Source organism: Alternaria burnsii (genome assembly GCF_013036055.1).
Source record: "Alternaria burnsii strain CBS107.38 chromosome Unknown 731, whole genome shotgun sequence".
Taxonomy (NCBI): Eukaryota; Fungi; Ascomycota; class Dothideomycetes; order Pleosporales; family Pleosporaceae; genus Alternaria; species Alternaria burnsii.
Genome location: NW_024066115.1, coordinates 1,028,507 through 1,042,693, shown reverse-complemented (window position 1 = coordinate 1,042,693; position 14,187 = coordinate 1,028,507). Strand labels below are relative to the sequence as shown.

General features: G+C 51.3%; 5 protein-coding genes across 5 annotated transcripts; 2 read left to right on the top strand and 3 right to left on the bottom strand.

Annotated features, from left to right (window-relative positions):
- Positions 1 to 211: 211 nt before the first annotated feature.
- Positions 212 to 4,201, top strand: GT037_007001 (dna repair protein rad50; the record flags this gene model as incomplete). The annotated part of the gene is made up of 1 exon (XM_038932048.1): positions 212 to 4,201. The coding sequence occupies one exon, from the start codon at positions 212 to 214 to the stop codon at positions 4,199 to 4,201; it is 3,990 nt and encodes a 1,329-aa protein (XP_038785520.1).
- Positions 4,202 to 5,029: 828 nt separating this feature from the next.
- Positions 5,030 to 5,947, bottom strand: GT037_007000 (uncharacterized protein; the record flags this gene model as incomplete). Its single annotated transcript, XM_038932047.1, has 2 exons — positions 5,030 to 5,492; positions 5,559 to 5,947. 2 exons carry the CDS (start codon positions 5,945 to 5,947, stop codon positions 5,030 to 5,032), a joined length of 852 nt encoding a protein of 283 aa, XP_038785519.1.
- A 546-nt stretch (positions 5,948 to 6,493) lies between these two features.
- Positions 6,494 to 8,509, top strand: GT037_006999 (uncharacterized protein; the record flags this gene model as incomplete). The annotated part of the gene is made up of 1 exon (XM_038932046.1): positions 6,494 to 8,509. The coding sequence occupies one exon, from the start codon at positions 6,494 to 6,496 to the stop codon at positions 8,507 to 8,509; it is 2,016 nt and encodes a 671-aa protein (XP_038785518.1).
- Positions 8,510 to 8,752: 243 nt separating this feature from the next.
- Positions 8,753 to 9,974, bottom strand: GT037_006998 (uncharacterized protein; the record flags this gene model as incomplete). The annotated part of the gene is made up of 2 exons (XM_038932045.1): positions 8,753 to 9,150; positions 9,254 to 9,974. 2 exons carry the CDS (start codon positions 9,972 to 9,974, stop codon positions 8,753 to 8,755), a joined length of 1,119 nt encoding a protein of 372 aa, XP_038785517.1.
- Positions 9,975 to 12,565: 2,591 nt separating this feature from the next.
- On the bottom strand, positions 12,566 to 12,766 carry GT037_006997 (uncharacterized protein; the record flags this gene model as incomplete). Its single annotated transcript, XM_038932044.1, has 1 exon — positions 12,566 to 12,766. The coding sequence occupies one exon, from the start codon at positions 12,764 to 12,766 to the stop codon at positions 12,566 to 12,568; it is 201 nt and encodes a 66-aa protein (XP_038785516.1).
- Between the last annotated feature and the right edge of the window lie 1,421 nt (positions 12,767 to 14,187).

Below are 14,187 nucleotides of genomic sequence, written 5' to 3'. Positions count from 1 at the left end.
CAATGTGCACGGCCTTTTTGCGGTTTCCCCGACACGTGACACCGCGCCACAGGCACAACGCGTGCCAGGCTGCCGACGACTGCCTGCGCACGCAGCAGCCCACACGCTCTCTTACCAGCTCGACCGCGGGCATGCAAGCCGCATCTTCTCACAAACCCCTACCCACACCCACAGAGAGGCAGTGCCAGCGCCAGCAGCGCGTACCGTCATCATGTCCAAAATCGACCGCATGATGATACAGGGCATCCGCTCCTTCGGACCTGAGAAGGGCGAGACCATTCAGTTCACCGCGCCGCTCACCCTCATTGTCGGCTGGAACGGCTCTGGAAAGACGACCATTATCGAGTCCCTCAAGTATGCGACTACCGGCGAGTTGCCGTCAAGCAGCAAGACTGGAGGCGCCTTCCTCCACGACCCCAGCCTGCGCAATGAGAAGGAGCTCATGGCGCAGGTCAAACTGTCTTTCCGCTCTACTTCTGGAGTGCGCATGGTCGCCACTCGCAACATGCAAGTCACTGTCAAGAAGAACGCGAGGAGCCAGAAGACCCTAGAAGGCTCACTCCTCATGATCAAAGATGGCGAGAAGCATTCCATCTCAACCCGTGTCGCCGAGCTTGACCAGATCATCCCTCAGTATCTTGGCGTGTCCAAAGCTATCCTAGAGAACGTCATCTTCTGCCACCAAGAAGACAGCTTGTGGCCCCTGAGCGACGCATCTACCCTCAAAAAGAAGTTTGACGAAATCTTCGAAGCCATGAAATACACCAAAGCTATCGACAACATCAAGAAGATTCGGAAAGACAAAAACATTGACTTGGGCCAGCTCAAAATTATCGAAGCCAATGCCAAAGAGGACAAGTCGCGCGCCAAGACGAGCGAAGAAAAGCAGGCTGGGTTGTATGATGAAATCGAGGAGCTGCGAGTTTCCTACGAAGACCTAGATGCGAAATGCACCGCGGCGAAACAGGAAGCTTCGGACGCTTACGACCACGCTGCGCGCTTCGTGCAGCTGGTTGAAGAGCTGAAAGCCAAGCGCAGCACGCTGGGCATCCATAAGCAAAATGTCACCGAGCTTCAAGACAGCATAAAGGAGCTGGCCGAGTCTGATGACGAACTCCAGGACATGCTAGATCAGTATGAAGAGCGCGTCGCCACATACTCTACCCAAGCCAAAGAGTTTCGGGGCCAATATCTCGAGCTCAAGAACGAACTTGAAGATGACAGAGACGCTCTTGGAGCGAAGCAAAGCGAGATTGGTAAATACGAGGCGCAAAAGGAGCAGTATGAGCGTCAGATCCAGCAGCGCGAAAACTCCATCAAAGAAGCTGCTAAGCGACATGCTGTCCGAGGGTTTGACTATGATGTGACGGAGAAGCAGGTGGTAGAATTCCAACAAATCCTGAACAAAATGTCTCGCGACCAGAACAAGGTTCTTGATCGAACTCGTGAGGAGACGCAGCGCGACCTACGCGAGGCTCAAGACAACCTCAATCAGCTAAACACACGCAAGTCGGGTTTCAGCCAGAGCAAGGAGTCTGCGCGGAGCCAGATCACAAACAACGACAAGCGCATTTCCGAACTTCAGAAAGACATGAATCAAATCAAGGCCGATGAGGGTAGTGAGGCCATTCTCCAAGACAAAAAGCGTGATGTCGAAAAGCAGCTTCAGATTGCCATTGCCACAGCGAATTCTGGGCGCTTCGATCAACGTATCTTCGAAGCATCCAACGACGTACGAACACTCGAAGATCAGAAAGAGAGGCTGACGGCTGAGTTTGGTGACGCTTCAAAGCAGGCTCGTGAGTCTGCATCAGTTGATGTCAAACGAGATGAGCTGCAGAATCAGCAACACAGCTTAGCAACCATGAACAAGGTGCACAACCAGCGCCTTTCGCAGCTAATTGACTCCAATTGGGATCCCGCTACTCTAGAGACAACATTTCAGCAGGTACTGGCTGAGAAGTCGGGCGAGGTTAAGGAGGCTGGGTCTCGCCGCGATATTGCGCAGACCAAACTGGACAAGGTCAACTTTCAGATGTCAAGTCTGGAGTCGCAGTTAAAGCAGAAGCGTGCTGAGCTCCAGAAGTACGAAGCGACCGTCAAGCAGTCTATACAGAAGGATGACGTATCTGATTTCGACGAAACCTTGGCACAGCTGGAGGAGGAATACGAGGCGAGCTCTTCAGACAAAGCCAAATTTGAGGCGCAGATCGACTACATGAGCAAATGCCTGCAGTACGCTGAGCAGCACAACGTTTGCCGTCTCTGTAAAAGAAGCCTTCATGACGACGAGGAAGAAGACTTCACGACTGCGGGTTTCATAAGCGGACTCAAGGATATCGTCGCAAAGGCGAAGAAGAACATGCAAGCAGACAACGCGGAAGAAATCTTCGCTGAACTTGAGGCAGTTCGTAATGCTAAACCCAGCTACGAACTTGCAACTCGTCTACGAGACACGGAACTTCCTGCAATTCATTCTAGCCTTACCAAGCTGACTGCTGAACGCGACGTTCTCAACAAGCAGCTTGAGGATCAAGATGCTGTCATCTATGATCTAGAAGTTGCGAAGCAGGAAGTCGAATCTTTATCAAAAGAAGTGCAGACCATTGTGGGGTACTATAGCAGGGCGCAGGAACTCGAGGCGGAGATCAAAGAGTTGGCACAGAAGCAGAAGACTGCCGGACTTTCGCGAGGCATCGATGCTATTCAGGCCGATCTGAAGCGAGTGTCTGAAGACTGCCGGAACGCTAGGACAACGCTCGAGCAACTCATTGCTGCTAGAGATAAATCGCGCAACCTCATTACAACTCTAGAGCTGAGCGTGCGTGACGTCAACGCCGACTTGAACAGCGCACAATCAAAACTAAAAGAGAAGAGGGCTCTTGCTGATCGAGTGGAGGATTTCAAGAAGGAGAACAACAAGCAGCGAGAGGCCATACGCAGCTTTGACGAGCAGATCAGCAGCATTGATCCTGAAATTGAGCAAGCGCAGTATAAGTACGACGACATCAGTCGTAGGGGTAACGATCGCGTTCAGCGTGCCCATGACGAAGCCTCTAGATTGTCTGACAGTGTGCGTCAACTTAACCAGGCAAACGAAGAAATCGATTCGTACGTCAATCGTGGCGGGCCACAACAGCTTGTGCGCACTCACCGAGAAATTGAGAATCTACAGGGCGAGATCGCACGCATCGAGACCGACATGTCTGATGCGACTCGTAAAATCAAAAAGCTTGAAGACGCTTTGCGAGACACCGAGGCGAACAAGCGCTCGATTAGCGACAACTTGCGCTACCGAAAAGCCAAGCGCTCACTTGACAGCTTGGAAGTTGAAATCAGGAAACTTGAAGAGCTAGGAGCTGAGCGTGACAAGGAACACTTCGAAAACCAAGCTCGATACTGGGACAACGAATATAGACAACTGAGTATTGCCAAGACAGGCGTAGAGCGCGACATGAAGAACAAAGACGACCATCTGCAAGACCTCATGAAAGAGTGGCAAGATCTCTACAAGAACTCTGCTGAGCAATATCGCGAGGCGCATATCAGGGTTGAGACGACTAAGGCTGCTATCGAAGACTTGGGACGCTACGCTGGCGCTCTCGACAAAGCTATCATGAAGTATCATACACTCAAGATGGAGGAGATCAACCGCATCCTAGCTGAACTGTGGCGCAACGCGTATCAAGGCACTGATGTGGACACGATTCGCATCGCGTCTGACGGCGATGGTAAAGGTAACCGGACATACAACTATCGCGTTGTGATGGTGAAGCAGGACACTGAGATGGACATGCGAGGCCGATGTTCCGCTGGCCAGAAGGTTCTTGCTTCTATCGTGATTCGTCTCTCGCTTGCAGAGTGTTTCGGCACAAATTGCGGTCTCATCGCGCTCGACGAACCCACTACAAACCTAGATCAGCAGAATATCAAGGGCCTCGCCGAATCCTTATCCCAGATCATCCAGAGCCGCAGGAAGCAGGCAAATTTCCAGCTACTAGTCATTACCCACGACGAGCAGTTCCTGCGCGAGATGAACTGTGCCGATTACACAGACTCGTATTGGCGCGTTGGTAGAGACGTGAGGCAGGAGAGTTATATCGAGCGCCAGAATATTGCTGAGGTAACTGCTCTCCAACCCCCATTGATGCTCTCCACGAGTAGACACACCCTCCTCAATAGGGTTCCCTTCGAACAATGAGCCGGACAGGTTCTAACATTTGACAGGTTTCTTGATCCCACTATCCACTCTTGCAAATTTCATTCATTGTAATGAGTAGCGCGACGTAGATTTCACGCATTATAGGAGTTGTAATGGGCGTCATAGCGACGGAGTTAGCACCACACCTACCAATACCCAGTTTCCACTTCAAGGATCGGGTATAATGTTTCCAAAACGATTGCATGTATCATCTCAAAACACCTGTCACTACCAACACCGACACAGCAGTGTTTGGCAAATGAGCTCGTGTTTTCTAGGTAATGTCTCCAGAGTGTGCTTCAGTATTCGTGTATAACACAGAAAAAAAAAAGGGCATCTTCATACCTTGCTAAGCCACAGCACTAGCTACAGTCATGTTTTTATCACTCATGAGCCCGTGACCCGCGATGTGTATCACCTCAAGACAAAGAAGGAAACAACGTCGTTGCTGTGGTAATGGTCACAGCCCCCGTCCTAGTCTTGTATCAAATGAACAAAATGTGATTGGGTGGGGATTACAAGAGCTCTACCTTGGTCATTAGCTGAAAACATTGAGCCAAGATTGGACTACACAGCCACACGGCTGGAATTACTGCGGAAAGGCAGTGGATATCGATGGCATGTACGAGGGGTGATGGGGCGGCGTCAGCAGTGATTTGGAACGCTTCAGGGGTAACGGAATAGAGACGGGATTTGATATCGTTGACGATGGTGGAAAAAGAATGAATATATAGGATTAGAGGATAGGTGATGATAGCCGCACTAGGAGGGCATAAGACAAGTTTTGATTATTCGACTGTGTATTCCAAGATTAACCATTCTAGTTGATCATTGAAGATTTACGAATAGCCCTCCGTCAACCAGCAATTGTGCACCATTGACATAGCTGCTCAAATCACTTCCTAGGAAGATTGCTGGCCCAGCAAGATCACTCGGTATGCCAGTCCTGCCCAACGGTATCCTGCCTTCCATATACTTCCGCTTCTCTTCGTCCTCGAGATCCTTCTCGTTCAGCTGTGTCCTTATTGTACCCGGTAGCAGCGCGTTGCATCTGATGTTGTGTTTCCCAAGTGCGCATGCGGAAGATTGAATCAGGGAGAGCACACCAGCCTTTGTAGGTGTGTAGTGGCCCTGGTATGCGCCGCCAACAAGCGCGCTGATGGAGGAGATACCAATGATGGAGCCACCTGGGGATGATTGGGTAGACATTTGCTTCGCGCCGGCTTGGATGGTGTGAAATGCGCCGGTGAGGTTTGTTGTGAGGGTTGAATTCCAGAGATCTGGTGTGATTCTACAGATTGGTGTTAATTTCTTACATGTCTACCATGACCATGCGGATGCTGAGTGAGGTACTTACTCTAAGAACTCCTTGAACTCGCAAACACCCGCATTGCTTATCACCACATCCAATCGTCCCCATCTTTGCACCACAGCCTCTACCAACTTCTTGCCTGTCTCTGGATTTCCTACATCGCCGGGCACTTGTAACAGTCTCTTCTCTACATCTTCTTTGCTAACTTGTAAGTTCTCAGCTGCCTCGTCGACGAGGGTCTGGTACTGTGTTGCCGACTTGTCGTCGCCAAAGTGGTTCACTGCCACGTTTGCGCCATGCTGGAGATATCCCAGAACTATTGCGCGGCCAATTCCGGTGACACCGCCAGTGATGATCATGGACTTTCCGGACAGCAGCTGAGGGGTTTGCACGGCCGGCGGCGTCCACAGACTGTTTTTGCGTTGGTGAGACATGGTCTTTGTAGCTATCGAGTGCGGGGCGTGGGGTACGGTAGACGGTATACAGCGCAGTACGAGGGGCTCAGGGTGGTCTAATCAGAGCTTCATGGGCGTTGTTCGGACAAGGGGAGATAAATTGCCCAAGACCACTGTCCGCCCAGGGAGAAGCCATGATATACATGCCGCTATGCGCAATCTGGTTCGGTAGGTGCGATGTATACGTGAGACGCTTGCCGTCTTCGGGCCACGTGCTCGGTGCATTCCCAGCCGAGGCCGATGATCTTGGCGGTCGTGTCGCGTTCCAGTTGAACCAGTTGCGCAATTCACGCAGGGCGCAGTCTACTGTTGCGATTCGACGCCACGTCAAGAATGGTCTACTCTTGGGACGATAAAGAAGCATTATGCTACCAGCTCTATGTTGAGGAGCGGAGGAGCTTAGAAGAGGTCATGTCGTATTGGGAAATCCGGGGATTTACTCCAAGGTATGCAAGTATTGCGCGCGGCAGCATGTACAGGCTGCCGTACGCCTTCGCCGTCATCTCTCAATCCTAGCGTGGAAACATGTCCAGAACGCATGATACTTACTGTGTCGCCCTAGCAAGCGCGCCTTTCAGACACAGTTCAAGGCAAGTCACCATCACACCCTTTTCATCACCCACTACAAGGCCTCCGCTGACACTCTCACAGCGATGGGACTTCCCCTCGAAACAGAACCCGGCATACAAAAATCCCGCCCTCGTTGCGCGCCTCCAGCAACTATGGGAGCAGAACTACACACAGAAGGATATGGTCGATACGCTACAGACTGAAGGTTATCAGATCAACGATCGCGAACTGCTGCGCTTGCGACTAAGGCTCAAGCTCCTACTCCGAGAAAGTGTCGCCAGACCAAACAAGCAAAAGACTGCTGGAGGAAGGATACAGAAGAAGCCGAAGAAGAAACCTGCCAAGCCTGTGCCAGGCAATGGTCTAATCAACCAGCTTGGGAATGCAATCTTGGCCGAGGTCTCGACGAGCGATGACGGAAGCGATGACGGGTCCGGGGCTGCTCAACAAAGAGATGAAGAAGAAGAGGGTGGGGCATATGTGGACGAGTCTCGGCCTGTACTTCCTGAGCCCGACCTCACAGGTTTGAGCGCTGAAGAGGTGGTCCGAAAGCAGATGCGCCAACAACAGCTTCAAGCCGAAAGCGACGAGAAATGGCGTACACGGAAGCGAAGACGTCGAACACGAGGTTGGGCTGGATTGCCAGCCGACGCTCCCGGCGAACCTCCGCGATTTCCTTCTGAAACTACCATCGACGAAGCCAAAGCCTACCTCGGTTTGGACAACGACAAATACCGCCAAGTCAGAGAGTGCTTCCTTCAAATGTGCAAAGAGCAAGACGTTACCAAGAAGACAATCGCTGGTCCGGAGAAGTGGTCGCAGCTTGTACAGCACCTCATTCAAAGTGATAAACACTTGGCCAAGGTGTTCCAACAAGAGCCAGAAGTGCTACAAAATGACGATGCGCTCTTCCGTCCGAAAGGTCAGAGAGCGCTGTCACTTGATGTCATCTGCATGGACGTCACAAAACGCTTACGAACAATGGACGCACGCATGACTCTCGCCGACGCGAAGAACCTCCTTGGTCTCAATCCTCAACAGACAAGGCACGCGCGCAACATGTTTGCCAACAGGTTGAAATCGGCTCACTTTACAAACAAGCACGAAGCTGGCGAGGAACGTTGGACAGAGTTGAAGCAAGCTTGGGTCAATGAGTCTGAGAAGCTTACAACAGCACTCGCACAAGGAGAAGACGATCTTGACTATGCGCGGAAGCTACGCGCTCTCGAGGTGCTCGCTCGAGACGTAATGAAGCGACAACAACAGGAGAAGACAGCCAAAGACCCCAGCAAGAAGAAACAGGTACACCAAGGACCAGGGCCTGGACCAGCACCGCCTGTCGTCGCTCCACACCCGACAATACTAGGCAGTAAGGGGACACAACACAGTAGTGTTGGTCGGAAGGAAGCAACGCGTGCCTCATATACTGCCGTGTCCTCTCTACCAACTACTTCAGACCTACAGATTGATCCATCTCTCTTATTAGCCGCGAGTGACGCCGCTGTACTTCCTGTTTCTGATCACACGCCTCAGTACCACTACCAGCCTGGTCAGTACCAACCAGTCACCCAGCATCAGCAGCATAGTTCACACAACCACTACCCGGAAGAATACTACCCAGCCGCCTCGAGGACGTCTATACCACTACCAGTGTATTTTCGCTTGCATCCACACTCCTCGACTCCCTTCCCTAACAAATCAGTCTGGCTTTCCATCATCCAGACGCCCTCGGTCGTTGAACTACGGAATCTAGCAATGCACGAGCACCCGGGTACTACGGTACATAAACTTGAGGGACTGATTCCATACCGAGGTGATCGGGCGGATCGCGAAGTTGCGGTTGAAGTTACAGACGATGGAGAGCTGAGTGCATATTTGGGACATATCAAACGAGGCGATGGAGGAGCTGCTCAAGGGAAAGCAACCTTTATTGTGCTGTTAGGACCTAGCGCAGAAGGGGACTATGCATGATCGTTCGGAAAATATAGTTCCGTTGCTTATAAATACTTTGTGCTGTGATATCGTTAGAATACAAGTGTCTAATCCGACTACGTATGGATCATCCTTCGAGTCTTTTCTGCAGATCAAAACATGTAGCTTGATGCTGAGGATGACTTTATCTTGATCGATTCGATCGATACATGTGCACAAGGATTTCATGCATTCATGTTATCGTCACTAGAATTTATTTAGGAGCCGCTTACATAGGCTTCTTCACAATGCTACCCCATATGCTTCTTCCCCAGCCTCCCTCCAGACCTTCTGCTTCTCCTCTTCTACGTATCCCTTCCTATCCATCCACGTCTTCACTACCTCTCTCCAGAGCTTCCAACTTCCCTGCTCGCCTGCTGGCCCACCCACATTGCACACCGGCCAGTCGCTTCCGAACATGACTCTTCCTGGGAAACACTGGAAGATGTGATTTAGGAAAGGCGTAAGGGCAGTCAAGAGCGTTGGTACATTTGACGGCGTCGGCGAAACAGTGAACTCATTGAAAGCGCCGGACAGTTTCATGAAGATGGCCTTATCCGAGGAGAGAGATGTCATGGTTTGGAGCCAGACATCGGACGGGGGTGTAGGGTCGGGTGACAAAGGGGGTTTGGCGAGATGATCTGGGTTGGTGTCTAAGTTAGCTAAACCACATCATATAACAAGGCAGTTCACGAATAACGATGTCAGAGTAGTCAAAAGTGCAAGGGGGGCATATGAACTTACTCAGCACGAACTTCACGCGATTCTGGTGCCCCTCCTTCTCCTCGTACTGCCTTAGTCCTGCAATCAACTTACCAACCGCCTTCATCGGTTCCTCACCATCCCTATGTGTATCAACACCCACATCAAAGCACCACGCCTCACCACTTCCTTTTAATTTTTTCAACGCGCAAAGGTTCTGGATCCAACTCTCCTCGCTCTCTTGTAACATCTTCGCAACGACACCGTCTCCTTTCCCCTGCAACAAGTACCTAAAGCCCTTAACATACTGCCACAGCTGCGGTCCGGCCACTTCCCTCGCAACATCAAGATAAGCATTGAAGACGCGCGGAGTGCAATGAAATGGAGCATAGATCACACATCCCTTCATCTTCTTTGCCTCACTCTCTACAAACCCATCGCCCTCCTCTGGCTTTCCCTCCACGATTCGTGCCAGAAAACGGAGCTCCTCCAAGGGCTCCTTCGCCCATGTCAGCAGCTTGGCTTTTACATCTTCGTCGTTGTCTGATTCGTTAATGCTTGGAGGTTCCGCGGAAGGAAGATACCGATCGGTTTCTACGTAGATGAAACCGGAAGGTTGGGGGGACGTGATGGTGAGGTAGTCAGATATGCCGTGTCTCTTAGCGAGGTGGTGGCCTGGTGACATCCAGCCATGGTTTGAAGACGAGGTGGCTGTTGAAGGCCAGAGGTGGATGTGTGTGTCTAAGACCCCTGAGGATGACATCGCGGATTATTGGCTGGATGTGCGGGCCGTGGGGCGCGGGATCGTTGGGGTTGTTGGTGATATGGCAAACTTGAGAAATGGATAACTGCTTGGTATGAAGACCCTTTCGTGGTTTGTCAGGCCTAGAGCATGAGAACTATGTTTGTTGGTCGGCTTGATGCGGGGATGTCGATACTTCGGTTGGCGGGGTAAGAGACTCCGAATTCCATATATTATTGTATTCACTTTTGTATCGTGCAGAGCATAATTGATTCACAGTCAATTTCTTGCTATCTGTGGAGAATTATCGCTAGTAAAAAAACGGTGACTTGTTTTTGACTCAACAGGATAGTGTTGGCATGTTGGCCCCAGGGCAATATCAGTGATGGACTCAAGATGTAGATGAGCAATGTGCTTTCATGTAACCTAACGATATTAGAGCTACATAGAGACAACATGAGTTTCGAGCATGAGAAACTATAGAGTGAATCCGGATGGACCGAAGTAACATTCCGGCTTGGCTATCCTCTACCACGGTGTAGCCAGTGGTAGTCGAGGCCATGTACAATGTATCGTCGATGACAGGCCTCGGCTAGTTGAACCCGAGACACACAGGTGGCTGCACGTCATGCACAAGGACACTTTAAGTCCATGACCTCTTGTTCTAGACACATGCGAGTTGTGCAGCTTGGCATCACAGTAGGAGCGCAGTACCTACTACATAGGACAGAACCCACATACTCTCACCAACGCGCTCCACGGAGGTAATGTACTGCAATTAGGCGTCCCCTGCACGCAGGATGCCGACTCTGAGGTGATTCCGAAAGGCAGCTCGTTTCGATTGCGCAGTGATAGGCGCTTAGTCGTCCCGCGCTTCCCAGCCACAAAGACAGGTGTCAAACTCAATGCCTATGAAGCCGACGGCAAATGTGGGGTAGTAGTTAGACAGAGGGTACGGATATACTTTCGCTTGAAAGGCGAGAGCGGGCGGCATTGACCCTGGTGCTTTGCCCTTGACTGCGTGGAAAGCAGAGTAATTCCCGTGATTGCTTGGAAGCGAAGGAGGGGTAAGCGGAGCAAAGAGGGCCGGAGAAGCACCGATAGTACAGCGCGCAGCTCAACAAACAATTTTCAGAAGTCGTGCATATGTGAGGCTCTGCAATGTCCCTGTATTTTGATGGAGCTTGACATGTGACTGGGGATCCTGTTTTCTGCATCTGCCGAAGCTCTTGTATCGGCAGCTCGCATCATGCGCGAATTAGATGTATGGCCGAACTGTCAAACTGTGACAGTGTGGTGGCTGAGCGTCTCCAGTCCGATTGATCTCAGCTTTTAGTGAACTCCACCAATGTCAGCAGGACCCTCTCTGTATTTGCAAAAGAGAGGGTCTCCGGATGGACCATTGCTGTTGGGTCTCTAACATCACCTCAGCGCTTACCACTTCAGTGCATTATGGCACAATTCTGCTGGGCACTAGTTGTTATTGTACCCACACCCGTTTGCCCATCATCCGCCAGTATCTATCAGCGAGTGGGCCTAGTATCGGAGTAGTCTTTTCAAAATACGATGGGAATGTCTGGCGGCATCGTCCCGCGATGTATGACGTTAGATGCTACCAGCTGACTCGCGCAGCGCCGAACGCCTAAAATCATGATCAAGGACCGAGAGGTCGTCCGGCTGTTTTGATCTTGAGTGCGAGAAGAGGGTGGGGTGAAAAGTCTGGATGCAGCGAAAGTAGCCGCGAATGTGGAGAAGACAGGCAAGACCCTTGATGTATTTTTCCGCCGAGTCAGCGATGGCTCAGTTGGGATGCACGTCATTTTAGCGCATTTGTAGCCGTGGAGTAGAGGTACGTGTTGCGGCTCGCTCGGTTCAAATGACCGACCATTAGTGAGCGAGCAATTGACGATTTGCTTTCGTGGCTGACAATATCGAGATACACCTTTGAGTGGAATATGGCTTTGGTTGTGCGAGGCTGACTTGAAGCTGCAGGGTCTTGCCATGACAGAAAATCTTGCCTCCTAGTGTAGGCTGATGACAGTGATCATGTGAGGACATTGTACGACGTCGTCATCTAAGATCGACGAACCATGGAAAAAGTAACGCTTGCTCCGGGGTCCGTAGTGGGCAAGGCTTGATCGGATCTATTCTACAAGAGTCGCGCCGAGCCTAAGAATGGCTAGTAAGGGTTCCCAAAAGGCCACCTATACCTGCGGTATTAATCGACGCGCAAGCCAGTGGAGTTCATGGCCGTACGTCAAAACGATGACGATAACATATATGGCATCTTCCCCACAATTCGACGTTGCAACGTTCCTGGATACTTAGAGATTTCGTGACTGACTGGTCAGATCGTATCTGAGCACGTGATTCCTGCACCGAGACGAAGGCCTTCCTAGTAGATAAATCCGAGGCTGTACCGTGACGAACAACATACGGGCATAACTGCACCACCAATGCAAAGAGACCTGACTCGGAATGATTTGCAGCTCGTGCTTGCCGCTGGATCTCGGTTCACGACCGGCACGGCGCGACGCTACCTCGGATGCGCCTAACTTCAGGGCTTATCCCTTAGGGACAGGTTGTGGTTGAAAGGTGGCAATTAAGATACTTCAATCAAGCAGTCCAGGTGTAATAGCAGAAGGGATTGCTGATGTCGAGTGAGCTGCATGCGTATGTTGAACTTGAAAGTTGCTGTCAGTTGCGAAGTCGCGGGACTGTCGAGCTTTGCCCTTGACGGCTCCAGCCTTTGTGTCAGACAAACATGACACGATCATGAGCAGATCCAAAGCTTGCATGATCAGTAGCTTCATATAACCTACGAAGCAGATCTGGGCCTTTTGGAACTTAGGCTAGATGTCCGATGTCGTCAGAGGGTCAGCATCTGTAGGGGCTAAGGAAGTCGATGAGACTCCGCAAGTACACAGTCTTTGCTGTCGCAGGATTAGCCAACATGAAATTAGCGCAATCCGCCCTGGCAAGAGTGAAGTGGGTATTGTAAGCATTGCATGACGGCCCATGCCCTCTTTCTTGAACGTGTACGAGTAATTTGGAGCTTCGCGCATAAGGTCCCTGGAGCAAGATAACTGGATAAATGTGAAAGGCATGTGAATGTTTTTGCATGCTTATGTTTGTCCCGACAGCGTGTCTCGCGCGTGAAGCGAGATGTGCAGAGTTTTCGCCTTCGACCCAGCTGCTTGGACAACGTCTCGGATGCTGACAAGCAAGATCGAGCGAAAGACAATTGTCCGGACATGCAAGGTGATTGCGCTGCAGTCTTTAGGTATCCCGACCCATGTTGTATTACATGGAGATGCAAATATGTTACGCCATCTTGCAATTGTGTATATTAAGCAGTCATGTCATCTCGATTGGAGATGGTCATCACCAGCTCGGCTAGTGTGTGGCGCTCGCCCAGCCTGCACCTGAGCATTTGAAGTACTTTTGATCAGCCAGGCACCAATAACAATGTTCCACCCGGTACTAGTAAATGCTCTGGGGCACGGCACGCGAGTGTCGAACTGCAAGTCCGTGCCTAACTGGTCTACAGCGTGTTGCATCGGGGATGCGGCACAGGGACTTGTAGCAGCTTGGCTATGGAGTCTCAATGTACATGTGTGCTGTTCGATGCTTGCTGTCCCATCTGCTGTGAATGCTGCGTGCGCAGTGGTGGGCAGCTATGACGAGAGGTGGAGAAATGGGTCAGGCGTCGCGCCGCGGACAGCGCCAGCCTAGCGCAGGTGCTTGGCTCTGGACACACAGGCCTGCGGGAGCGGGATGACCAGCATAAGGTTTGAGCAAAGGGTCTCTTCCGTACAACTTGCTGGCTCGCTAGAAGACCAGGGCTCATGCATCTGTCGTCCGTCATCGTCCCTGTTTACAAGACGTAGAATTTTTGTCGTGGGCAGCGAGGAAAATTGCCGCGACGCACGATGATGTTTGATGAGGGCCAGCGATGCAAGTGTGCATTAGAAGTTCGGCGCCGGCATGGTTTCCCTTGAAGCTTCAGCTAGGACGTGCAGCATGCAGGCCCGCTTGAGTGGGCGTCTTCGTTGGTGGGAAGACCTTTGGACGCCATCGACTTTTCAGCGCCATCGGGTCATGATAGGAGAGTGGAATGTCCGAGAGCGTCGTTAACCCTCGAAAGCTTACTGCAGCCGATGTTGAACGGAGTACACGGCCGCAGTAGAAGAAAGGAGCGACTGGTGTGAGAAAGCGCCAGCTGCGAGAGTGA